This window comes from Pyxicephalus adspersus, chromosome 9 (assembly GCF_032062135.1).
Source record: "Pyxicephalus adspersus chromosome 9, UCB_Pads_2.0, whole genome shotgun sequence".
In the NCBI taxonomy this organism is placed as follows: Eukaryota; Metazoa; Chordata; class Amphibia; order Anura; family Pyxicephalidae; genus Pyxicephalus; species Pyxicephalus adspersus.
In genome coordinates, this window is record NC_092866.1 from 36,350,952 (window position 1) to 36,364,615 (window position 13,664).

A 13,664-nucleotide genomic window follows, 5' to 3' on the forward strand; every position below is an offset into this window, starting at 1 on the left:
TCTTTAAGGCAATATTATTACAAAATTGATTAAAACCTTTTATTTATATTCAATAAAATAAAATAAATGTATTACATACACACATATAAGGTTTTAGTACCCTGACATTATGAATCTAGATACATTACATCGGGTTGGTTATAATGTACACCAACCCCAGTAAAGTGAGTCAATATAGGTAATTTTCCTGTTAATTATCTCTCCCGACACATTTCGCCCTTGTGGCCTTCCTCAGGGCAATTGAGACCTTGGTATATTGACCAGGTAGCGATGTATATTAAAAGCAAGATCAGTAATTGAGCTTGTACTCGAATGCCAGAATCGTACAGAATCTTTTCCTTTTATGAATTAAAAAATCAATCAGCTTGCTCACTTTCAGGTTCTCTTTTACAACTGAAGTGTCCTGCACAGCTCTACCTAAACTTTTCAAATGTTCTTGCAATTATCCACTTGATGGAGTTAACATTGTTCCCTGCAATACAGACAACTCATGACTGAACAGGATCTGGCAGGGTGCTGTACATAGCGTACAGAGAATAGGAAATGGTTGTAATGCCTAAATGTCTGAAATGACCATGACTGAAAGAACTAAAATCCAATAAATGAAAGAGAACCAGGACAAATGTGGTCAGGAAGGAAAGGGCTAGGTGACGCTATCCTCCATCCAGCCAAAAAAAGGAGTTGGCTCTCTTTGACTTGGCTCGATTTGAAGAAGCAAAAAAAAAAAAAACTGAAACGAATCTGCAGCCCCCATCAGTGTTTTAATTTGCAGGAGTTTATGTCTCACGTATCTCTCTACTTTCTGAAATCAGAAAAAGGGACACTTTTTAGTTCAAGGCAGGTAAAGAACATTCAGCTATCATCTTTCCAAAAGAAAGAATGACAGCAGAGAGCTTTTGACTTCACCAGCTTCACCATCACTACAGTTTTTGGTTTTACATTTTAAAAAATCAGCTTTGACTTGCTTTTAGGTTTTTAAATAATTAACTTATGTTTATATTTTCTGTAAACTCAATGTTTTTAGATCTTTAGGTGGACAATACACAGCAAGTACAGTATGTATTCGTACTAAATGGGAACCAGTTTTCTTCAGTTTACAGTGGATTGAGCTGTTTTCTTATGTTAATGACTAATCTCTACCACTACAGTTATATTACAAAATACTTTGTGGTCACTTGTACCATTACTGTGACACTGGTGGTCCTGGAAAATCTTTACAATTGTCCACAACAGTCAGACAACAGGAGATAATTAATTAACACTTCCTCATATAAGATTATCAAAGTCAGGCTGTCATTTCATGAATTGTGAACTGGGAAAAGTGAGAGAGCTTAGTGCACTAATCAGAATGAATTACAGTCTAGGACAGGGGTGTCAAGGAGGGCAGTGTGAGGTGAGCAGTGTGAGGAGGCCAGTGTGAGGTGGGCAGTGTGGGGAGGGCAGTGTGAAGTGGGCAGTGTGAGGTAAGCAGGGTGAGCAGGGCAGTGTGAGGTGAGCAGTGTGAGGAGGGCAGTGTGAGGTGGGCAGTGTGAGGTGAGCAGTGTGAGGTAAGCAGGGTGAGCAGGGCAGTGTGAGGTGAGCAGTGTGAGGAGGGCAGTGTGAGGAGGGCAGTGTGAGGTGAGCAGTGTGAGGTAAGCAGTACTGGGTTTCTTGCGCAGCAGTCATTCTCCTCTGACAGGTGAGCTGCATCTTCCTGTCCATAGACTTGTAGGGCAATATCTGTGCAATTATCTGCCATTCAATTCATTTTCAGTTTCATTAGCTCCAGTCACTTCTGTGTCATACTCGGTATTATATATATAAATGTATGTTTAGCATTTTTATTCTTGATAGATCATTTTGATTTTCATTTTTTTTTGTTTAAAATGTAAAAAAAAAAATTCTAGGCCTCTTCCTCTAATATAGGCTTGTTCCAGGTTGAATATTAGGCAAAACCTCTTCGTTTCCATATGAAAATGTTTTATATCTAATGAGAAAGATAAACGTCAATTTTTTCAATAATTTTTAAGTTTGGCCCCCGACTTGGTCTAAGTTTTTAATTTCGGCCCTCTGTGTATTTGAGTTTGACACCCCTGGTCTAAGAGATCTATGAGCTCTGTTTGGCACTTCTGTGTTTTAAACTACAAGAAGAAACATAAGTATCATTCTACATCTGGACCAGAGACTGTTCACCAGAATGCCAGCACATGGGGTACTTACAGAGCGCTGTACCAGAGTCACTTAGCTAACAATTTAAGTACCAAGCACCAACACCTTGTACATGCTCCATTTCTAAAAACACCAAGCCCAGAAACAAGCCTAGAAATAACCTGTTTAAATCCATGTATATATGTGCAACTAATCCTGCACTATGCAACCCATAAATCACATATGATGACCTTGTGGATTGGTGTCTGCTGTCTGCACATAGGGAACAAGGTACGGTCACTTTTCAAAACACCTACTGTTATTTTCTTGTTAATGGCCCAAAAACATATTTTAGAAATGTCATTATAGGTTTTCTATTTTGATTCATTTGATGCTCAGGTTAATGGGATTTTCATATAATACATTGCAGGGTGTTGACACATACAGTCTAGGTTTGCACACACCTATAATACCGGAGGCATCTACAGAATATAGAAAACTTATTTACAAGCATGCTGTATTTATATGATAAAATCATGCAATTTTCAAATGTTTACCACCACGCATTCAAAAACCCACATATTTTGAAAGAAATGATAAGGTTAGGTTGTCTTCATTTTACCTTTTATTTAAATACAAAATTATATTAATCACAGTGCATATATCAGGTCAGAAACGTAAATAAAACATAAATATTAAACATTAATATATAAACTAAATATTTGCTGAAACACCTGCCTGCAAGACATTTAAATAAATGTACAAACCCGAAGATTAATAATAGATTTCCTTTGTGTTAAAATTGTAAAACTGTGTCTTCAGACAGCCAGGATTGCTTCTGAATGCATACACAACAGCAGCAACACCTAGTGGTGCAAATCACTGTGTGATTGATGATGAAGAAAACAGATTCATTTTGGGAAATGAGGATCCAAATTAATTTATTGTATTCAGTGTGATTTTTGCTCTGTTGTAAACTGGTGCTACAAACCATCAATGGCCTATGAAGCAATCCAGATTTTGATGCACGGTACATTTTGTTGAGTTTAAAGCAGGCTTTCTCCTAATATAGAAGGTCCACTTACACTTTCTGGACCATCTTTCCCCTTACATTCAACTTACATTCTTAATAAGGGAAAATATTCCTAATATACCTACTAAAAAAGAGCCAATTATTATTGGACTGTTTTGTTTCCATGAAGAAAAAAAGAAGTTACCTACACCTACTGTTTTTTTTTTTTTAGTTTTATTATCGTTTATTACCCAATGTCCTATCTCCCTTTGTCGATCTTGAAATGATTTTTTTCTGCTGTACTGGAAAGTTGCTATCTGATTTCCTTGAAGAAAAATGGCCACTTCTACCTGGCGTCATCAACCGCCCACAACGGAGTGTAATCTGGTGGCTGTTAATCTATGGCTATTGGAACTTTCACGAGTCTTTCCCACTGGGTTCAGGCCAGTTTGAACATTGGGACTGTTGAATGGATGATTGTAATAATGTTACATAGTTACATAGAAGGTTAGGTTGCAAAAAGACATAAGTCCATCAAGTTCAACCACTAGGGAAAAAAAACATATCCCAGATATAAAACCCTATAAGACATAGTTGGTCCAGAGGAAGGCAGAAAATACCCTGGTACAATTTGCTTCAACAGGGGAAAAAAAAATTTGTTCCTGATTCCATGAGGCAATCCGATGTTCCCTAGACCAACAGTCACTGTTATTGTTACTTTAAAGCCTTAATACCAGTTATATTCTGTGCTTCTAGAAAAGCATCCAACTTTTTCTTAAAGCAATCTATAGTAGTTTCTGAAACTAGTTCCTGAGGGAGCCCATTACACATTTTCACAGACCTCACAGTGAAGAATTCCTTCCTTATCTGGAGCTTAAACTTCTTTTCCTCCAGAGTGCCCTCTTGTTCTTTGTAATTATCTCAAAGTGAATAATGTTCAGTTCAGCTAATCTCTCCTCATAGCTGAGCTCCTCCATTCCTTTTTATTAGATTAGTTGACCTTCTCTGCACTCTCTCCAATTTAACTGGTGCCCAAAACTGGACTGCATATTCCACATGTGGTCTGACCAATGCTTTGAAAAGGGGCAGGATAATGTCTCCATCCCTGCAGTCCATTCCTCTTTTAATACAAGAAAGTACTTTGCTAGCTTTAGATATTGCAGCTTGGCTTTGCATGCTGTTATTTAGTCTATGATCTACCAGAACCTCCAAAATCTTTTTCGTTTCTGACTCCCCCAAATGTATTCCCCTTCAACAGTATGAAGCATGCATGTTGTTAGCTCCTAAGTGCATAATTTTACATTTATCTATATTAACTGTAATTTACCTCTTGGCTGCCCAATTAAACAGTATATCCAGGCCTGCTTGTAGATTATAGACGTTCTGCATGGACATAATTCTATTCTACATAGTTTGGTGTCATCTGCAAACACCAAAATTGTACTTTTAATCCCAAACTCTATATCATTTATAAAGATGTTAAACAGTAAAGGTCCCAACACTGAACCCTGGGGTACACAACTAATAACCTTGGACCATTGAGAGTATGAATCATTATTTACAACTCTCTGGATGCGATCTTTAAGCCAGTTCTCTATCCATTTACAGATTGACTTTTCTAAACATATCGACGCTAACTTGTATATTAACCGTCTGTGGGGTACAGTGTCAAATGCTTTAGCAAAGTCCAAGTACTCTATCAACTACTATTCCACTGTCCATCTGTTTACTTACTTCCTCCTAAAAAGAGAGTAAAATTGTTTGACAACCTCTGTCTTTCTTGAAGCCATGCTGACTATCACTTATAATAATATTTTCTAGTAGAAACTCCTCTATGTGGCACTTTATCCAACTCTCCAAGACCTTTCCAACTATGGATGTTAAACTAATGAGTCTGTAGTTACCTGGTAATGATTTTTCTCCCTTTTTGAAGATAGAAACCACATTGGCCTTACGCCAATTTATCGGTACCTTGCCAGTGACTAAAGAGTCTCTAAAAAGTAGAAATAATGGCTTTAAAATAACAGAGCTCAGCTTTTTGAGGACACGTGGATGTAATCCATCAAGTCCTGGTGCTTTGTCAACCTTAATTTTTCCCAGCTTCCCTTTCTCTATCATATCAATTCTGGGCCATCGTGACTCATTTAAGGCAGTGACATTGCTATTATGAATTTGGACTTAAGCTCTGCCATTTTCCTACACAGCGTAAAAAAAAGTGTTTAGTAAATCTGCCTTGTCTTTATCCCCAGTTACCAACCCAGCGACATCCTTTAAGGGGCCTACATGCTAAGATCTGATCTTTTTGATATTGATATATTTGCATTAACGTATTAACATTTTTTGGGGGGTTGCCTTACTTTCCTTTGCAATCTGTCTTTCATTTTGAAGTGTTGCACATTTTATCTCCTTTTTTACGTCTTTTGTTATATTCTTTTTAGGTTTCATATGATGAAGGTGATCCTTCATTTTTATATTTTAAGAATGCCCTTTTCGTGTCCCTTATGGCTTTTTTAACATCAGCTGTGAGCCACAACACTTACACTTAGTACCCATTGGAATATATTTTCAGTTTGCTTCTGGAGAACAGACTTGAAACATTCCCATTTCTGTTCTGTGTTCTTTGAGGACAATATTGTCTCCCAGTCCAAGTCAAAGAGAGCCGCCCTTAATAATGGAAAATTTGCTCTGTTAAAATTAAATGTTTTTATCTTTCCTGTTTTTGCTTCCTATTTACAGCTTACATTAAATGATATCATATTATGGTCACTGCTACCCAGATTCTCTTTTATTTGCACATTTGTTATGAGCTCTGCATTGTTGGAAAGAACTAGGTCCGGCAGAGTATCATTTTTAGTTTGGGCTTCTATAAACTGTACTATAAAATTATCTTGTAATAAATTCATAAATTTTCTCCCTTTTGCTGTTCCTGTAGTGCCATTACTCCAGTCGATGTCAGGGTAGTTGAAATCTCCCATGATTAAAACAATTCCCGTTTTTTGCTGCTTTTTCTATCTGTGCTAGTAGTTGTTTTCTATTTCTTCACTAGCACTGGGGGGCCTATAGCAAACTCCAATAATGAATTGTGTGTTATTCAACCCCACATTCAACTCCACCCATAATGCTAATCGCATGTTCCATCCGAAATTTTTTCTTTCACATTCACTTTTAGATCACTTCTCACATACAGACAGACACCACCATCCATTTGTTTGATTCTGTCTTTACGAAAGAGAGTATACCCAGGAATATTGACAGCCCAGTCATGGGAAGAACAAAGCCAGGATTCAGCAATACCAACTAAGTCCAAAACCTCCTCATTCAATAATGCTTCTAACTCCTCTATTGTTTGCTAGACTTCTAGCATTGGTGAACAGGCTCTTTAAACCATTGCTTCTTTTACCATTGCTGTTTGCCAAATCCTTTTGTTTTTTAATACAATTAGTACTGCACAATCCAATGTTTGTTTGTAACATGGGAAGCTCCTTACAATTATCCAAACCCTCCCCCCAAGTATCCCCAAACCACCCTCCACTAGTGTTTGGCCCCCTGACTAACCTTTCTGCCACCATATTTAACTGCCCTACCCCCCGTCTTAGTTAAAATATCCCTCCACCATTCCCCTAAAACTTTACCCCAGCACAGCAGACCCCCCTTCATTTAGGTGCAAACCGTCTCTGGCATACAGGTTGTACCCAAAATGAAAAGTCAGCCCAGTGCTCTATGAACCCAAACCCTTCCCTTTTACACCAGGACTTAAGCCATCCGTTTAGCTGCCTAAGGGCCCTCTGCCTTTCCTGTGTTGCGCATGGCACAGGCCATATTCCAGAGAACATAACCTTGGGGGTCCTTTTCTTCAGCTTGAAACCTAAACTGATTTTTAAGGATCCTCCATCTTCCATCTATATTGTCATTGGTTCCAACATGGACCAAGACAGCTGGGTCCTGTCCAGCCCCTCCCAGTAGTTTGTCCACTTAGTCCACCGCATGCCAAACCCTGGCACCAGGGAGAAAGCAAACCATTCGGTTAAAGGGATCTGGGGCGACAAACTAATCTATCCGTCCTCCTGATCATAGAATCCTCTATAACAACCAATTGTCTTTTCCTTCCTGCATTTCCCTCCCCACCACTACTAGATGTGCTGCTCTCCCGGCTGTTAGGGGTAGCAGCTAGAGTTGCCACCACTGGTCTGCCACCTGCACATTTTCCCATAACTTTGCAAACATGTTGGGGTGCTCAAACACAGGGCTGGCCTTCTTTTTCTGGGTGCCCCTACCACTCCCTCTAGTTACATTAAACCAACTCCCTACATGTTAATCCTGACTAACCTCTCCACCCTCCATATCTAAGCCATTTACTGCCTGCTCACTGAACAGAGGACCCCTCTCAAGGTGATCCAGTGATTTCAGTGTTGCAATGCGCTTCTCTAGCTCTCCAATGCGAGATACCAGAAAGGCGATTTGCTCACATCTGTCACAGCAGTATCCGCCTAGGAGCTGTTTCTCTATTTGTGCATACATGTGGCAGACTGAATGTGCACTGAACCAAACCTTCCACCTTGCTACCATTCATTTTCCCAGTTACAATTTTTGTTTACTAGGAGTTATAAAAGGTTACTTACAGTTTGTGGTTACTATAAGGATTTAACTCATTTTGTTTTCAAACTCTTGTGTTTTCCAACTCCTCTTGATCAAAGAGCCACTGGTATCACAAGCCAAACAATGAGCGAGCTGTGGTTGATGTTTTCAGTTAGATTGTTATGACACGCATAATAACATGGAACATTAAGGGTCTCAAGTCCCCAAACAAAAGGATGTCCGTGCTGAGACATTTTATAACGTCTCAAGGCGGACATAGCAATATTACAGGAAACCCATTTGCCTGCGGTGGACTTTCCTAGAATGAGAAAACAATGGGCTGGCACAGTGCTGGGTTCCCCAGCTGTTGGTAGGAGGGCTGGTACTCATATTGCTCAGTAAAAATTTGGCATGTGAGGTTCTAACCTCTACTTGTGACCAAACCGGAAGGATCCTTTGGTGTACAAACTAGTCAGAGGTGACTTTAATACTGTGATGAATACTGTTGAAGATAGGACCCCTAATACCTAATACCTAATAATAAGTACAACTCGGCTATTCCCCAACAGTCTCTACAAATTTACAAAGACCTTTATGTCCTGTTACTTTGCTCAAGGAATTCACAAAGGCTGTGTATTTAATAGATTGTTGGCGCTATCAATACCCATTTGACAAGGAGTAGAGCTTTTTCTCTCCTGCCCATGGTTCGCAATCTAGAATAGACTGTGTATTCTGTACTGACTCTCTCTTCACTTATTATGTAAATCTGAAATTTCTACAATGGTAATTTCCGATCATGCGCCGGTGATTGTGTCTCTGCGAGAGACACAACCACGAGGTAACTCTTAGTTGTGGAGATTTCCTTCCTACCTCAGTAAGGACTCAGCATTTCAGGCGGAGCTTAAATCCAATCGCATGCACAAGGTATTTTTTCAGATGACCCCTCTAGGCTGAATAAAGACGCCTGGCTGGCTGCTAAGTCACGATTTGATGCCTGGTCGGATAAATGGCATATAAAAGTTTTGCCAAAGCCAGGAAAGGACCCTAGACAACTGGACTCATTTCATCCGATATCTTTAATCAATATAGACGCCAAACTGCTTTCTCCATAATAGCAAATAGGCTAGCACAATTTTTACCAGCTCTGATTTCTCCTACACAGGTAGGATTTATCAGAGGCAGATCGGCAGTGACCAATATAAGCAGAGTTTTAATGGTCCTCAAATATGCTTTTCCTCAAATATGCAACGCCCTACGTATGGTTTGGCTATTATAAGCAACAACGCCGAGAAAGCGTTCGATAACGCGCATGTTCCTTGGCTGTTTCAGACTCAGCAAAAAATCTTCACTTGAGCGGGGCATGAGACAAGGTTACCCCTTATCCCCACTTTTGTTCAACATAGTGTAACAGCTGGCCAGATAAATCACAGGGTTTCGTCCAGGATGACAGGTACATTTGCCCCAGATACAGGTTATACGCAGAGTATTTTTCTGTTTAGTTAGTTTTTCTTTTAACCTGAAGGTGGGGTTTGAAGTACTAGGCTTCCTGGCCAGGTGGGGGAGTTAAAGAGGCCTGGGTATGATCAGGTGTACCTGTCTCACCTGAAATTCATCCTGGAAATTAGGCTGGGGATATAAACTCCCAGCCTGCTTTTTCCTGTGGCTCTGTCTTGGCTGCTGAGCTGGGAGGAGGTCCAAGGTGAACTGGGAACTGTGAGTAAAGACACAAACCATTGCAAAATGGTTAGGGCCTTGGAACCCTGAACAACACTAGGTGGGCTGGACTGCTAGTTAAGGGAACTAACAGTGAGTTAGTGGCCAAGTGGCCAGGTTTTGTTTTGCTGTTTGTTTTATTTTGCCTGTTTTGTGTAGAATAGTGAAGTGAAATAAACCCTTGGTGCGCTTAAAACCTGCTGGCCCTGTTTCCTGCTTTGAAACACCCCTCCTTGCTGCGGGCAATCTCACAATAGCAATTGAACCACTAATCTGCTATGTTAACACCAGAACTTTGTTAAACGGTATTGAGATCTATAATGCTACTCTTAAGGCCGCAATTTTTGCGGACGATATTCTATTATTCACGTCCAATCCAGCACAAGATGTCCCCACAATTTTGGAACAAGCTTTGGTATACCCATGGCGTTTGACAGCACTTTTGCATTGTAGCCCCTCACAATTACCAGTGCCCTTGAAACACAACGTATTGGTACGGGATACCGTACTTACCTGGCGTGAGATCAGGCCGAAGCTCGATCTACCCTGTTCTATTTTTAATTATTTACAGATTACAGGAAATCCTTTATTTCTGCAAGGTACGGAGCACCAGGTCCACCGCCAATGGGCAGTATAAGATATATCTTTCAAGACCCATTACAATGCAAAATATAAGACGTCGTTATAAGCTGACCGCTCAGGAGGCTCACCCCTTATATTATTTTCAATTTTTAAATTTCTGTGTCATGTATATACAACCCTGCAAAGATAATTGATCGAGATACAGTACGTTTGATAATTTAGTAACTACGACACTGCCGTCCATAGAGTCGCTACATTTACGATTGCAAGCCATATATCTTAAGCAGCTAGTAGACTCAAATGTACGTGCCTGGCAGAGAGATTTCAATATCGTGGTTTTACCAGACAAACTAGTGCAGGGCTATCTTAAGATCCGAAAGGCAACACCCAACAAAAACTGGAGAGAAACCCAGTTTAGGATTTTCCACAGAGCCCATAAAGTGTAAAGGCCTATAGTACCACGCTCATCAACGGATCAAGTAAGGAACACCCAATGCCAGAAACGTGGTATATCCCCGACTATGCTTAAACATTGTTATTGGGATTCTACATTGTTAAAATACTTCTGGGACAGTGTTATTCACGTCAATTGATTTCCCTGTGTCTTCTGGCAGCTGGACGAGCCATATTGACGCAATTGACGCAAAGTTCAACCCCCTAATCTAGACATAGTTTTTAACTGTATGAGAACGCTGTTTTATAATGAGTTACTAGAGGCAGACGAGTCAGATGATAACGCAGTCATGAAATTTTTTGACAAATGGTTTGATTATATAGATGTTACTCTGGATCCATTGGAACTACACCAAATATTACATAGACATTGTAATTCTACATGGCATAACATCCGTTTTCCTTGATATAATATGTTCTGCCATGGGATGGGATAAATACGTTTTGGCGACAGTTAATATATAACGATAAGTGAACATTCCAGTAGATAAGCTTATATAAGAAGTATTGTTTCTTTTTCTAAGATTGCCCCCCCCCCTTCCCCCTTTTTGTTTTTGTTTTTCTTCTGCAACATAATTATACTAATATTTCTATTTTTGTTGGTACCAACTTGTAAAAAAAAAAATGAAAATGAAACGGGAAAGAAATGGAAAATGAAGGATAAATGTAACAGATAGACAGGTTCTATTATAGATATATGATTGTGCTTGAGATTCGTAACCGGTAGACAACGTTGTATTGTGTTCCTTTTCTCATATGCTGTTATTTTGTATTTACTACTCATTACTCACTCATATATTTGAGTACTTTTGTAATATGTGCCTTGTTGTTTTTCAAATGTTTTAGTATAATTATCTGTTTCTACAAATAAAGTTTATAAAAAAAACAGCCAACCCTAAAATCATCTATTACCTATAGCCAACCCTAAAATCATCAACCTTTCAGAAAAAAGCCTTCAGAATGGTAAAATATTGTTCACACCATGACCATACATGATTGTGCCTACCTGATTACTGTAGGATAGAGTTCAGTGGTATAAAGAAAAACACAACTAAATGAAGCAGCCAAACAGCCTTTTCCAAACACTGCTAGACTGGTCCTCAGTGTCTGCAGCTCTAAAAAGACAAATAATCATTAATTTTTGTAGTTATTTCATTATGTACTAATACCATGATGGTCTTTTGGATTACCAGTTGGTACGAAGATGTTAGCTAAAATTGCCAGTCCTCCAAGGAAAAGAGAAAAGAACTGTGTGACTCTTCGGCCAATGTAGATCATGCATGTGGTAGAAACTAGCTTGGCTGGAAAATCGACAGCCCCAAAGATAACCTGGATAAGGTAGATGCTGACTCCAAATTTTTGTAGGTCCATTGCTAAGCCATAATAGGCAAAACTAGTGGAGAACCTGGTAAAAGTACAGAAAGGTACAATATGGTACGAACAGTAAAGACCAAACAAGAAAATCCAGAATGTTATCATTTAATTTGTGATGGTCAATTTTTTAGTTAATTTTTTATAGAAATGTATCTGTTTATTTGTTGAATGTGTTTTTGCTAATAAATAGGGTTATTGGTACACTTAATTTTCTACATGTGCCTAATACTGTGAATGATTTCAGTCCTGGTTATATATATATATATATATATATATATATATATATATATATATATATACATACATATTATATTCACCTCACTAGTGGCCCACATCTTCTTCCTTCCCTTTGTTCTAGTCCCAGCCTCTATAAGACTGTTTGCTATTTAACACTTCCAGAAATGATAACGGTTTCCCCTCTGAACTGGTAAGATGTTCATATATTTAGTGAGGGACATGGGTATCTGACAATCCCAAAATCCCCAAAGTCCCCATTCAACTTGATTTCATCAAGGGTTTCTTGAGAAGTGAGCAACCAAGGAAGGTCGCCACAACACACAAGGATTTGTCATACAGCCCATTCTAAATACTAGAATTGCCATTTTGTGCCTGTCAAAAGCTAGACAAGCTCCAAAGAATTTCAGTTCACCTCCTCCTTCTTAATAACTAATTTCAAATGTGCAAATGTAGTAGAAGAGTGCTTCTTCTTACCACACAAAGCTCACAGCAAAGGATATTCTGCGCACAGTACTGCTTCGGACCAAATCAAACACTGTATAAGATGAATTCCCACAAGCCACCTCTTTCATCATATCAGCTTTTAATGTCTATTGTGAAAATAAAAATAGGAGCATAAGGGTATATTTATTAAAAAAAAGTTACATAATACATTTTAGGTTTTAATGGATGGAAATTCAAAAAAGGAAGACTTTAGAGCATTAACATTTACTACTGCAAGGAAATAGTCTGTAGGCAAAGAGTATAATACAGTCAAAAAACATATTAGAGTATGTTTCCCATAAGTTTTAGGTTTCTGGTTTGGGTCCATTTTTTCCCCTGTCATTGAGAAGAGAACTATGCTACAGACAGAGATACTTTGTTATTACAGTGAGAGAGAGTTGGAACCTCTCAATTTTGGCTGATTTATGTGTCTCTATCGGGTACAATGAAAGAAAAAGAGAAAATAAATATTCAAGGTGTAAATTAGAATCTGCAAGAGACTATAACTTGTGTCCAAAGCATAAAAGAAACATAAAAAGTAATTTTGTGCGTGTTTTGAAAAGTTGAACTGTACAGCCTGTGGTCTTTTTCTGTAGGCAGCATGAAGTGTGCAGAAACCATAAAGACACTGTCACCACAATATCTGTGTAAATAAGACCTAAAGGAGTAAGTGGCTAAATGGAAAGAACTTGTTTTATGCATTACCAGGTTTATATAAAGGTTTAATGACAGATTCTAATAATTTACATGGGTGTTTGAGTAATCATTTAAAATTATTCAATGATTTTGTTTTATATTAGGATGACAGTTTAAAGATTTTCCCTTACATGGGAATGTCCAGTATGAGACAATCACATATTAGTAACATGCAATCAGACAATGGGTCATTTTCAGGAGTGTAATGTTTGTGATTTTATTTCTTAGAACACTCTAAAAGTCATTATCATACCTCTAAAGTTATTTTCTCAGCTTCTTCTTTCTTTCCATTGAATGTGCCCACCCTCTTCATCTGACTGACTGCCTTGGCAGGTTTGCCAGAGAGAACAAGCCATCGGGCAGACTCAGGAAACCACCTGAGAGAAAACACGGTATTTCTAAGTACTACAGT

At 38.7% G+C, this 13,664-nt stretch overlaps 1 protein-coding gene across 4 annotated transcripts in view; it reads right to left on the reverse strand.

Annotated features, from left to right (window-relative positions):
• The window catches only part of LOC140337655 (solute carrier family 22 member 6-A-like), a 37,694-nt gene that overhangs the window by 10,248 nt on the left and 13,782 nt on the right, over window positions 1-13,664 (reverse strand). For all 4 annotated transcript variants that reach the window (XM_072421422.1, XM_072421421.1, XM_072421424.1 and 1 more), the window contains 4 exons: window positions 13,506-13,629; window positions 12,548-12,663; window positions 11,653-11,867; window positions 11,469-11,577 (listed from right to left, as the gene is read on the reverse strand). In XM_072421422.1, coding sequence (XP_072277523.1) covers window positions 11,469-11,577; window positions 11,653-11,867; window positions 12,548-12,663; window positions 13,506-13,629 — 564 coding nt within the window. The remainder of the gene's footprint in view (window positions 1-11,468; window positions 11,578-11,652; window positions 11,868-12,547; window positions 12,664-13,505; window positions 13,630-13,664) is intronic.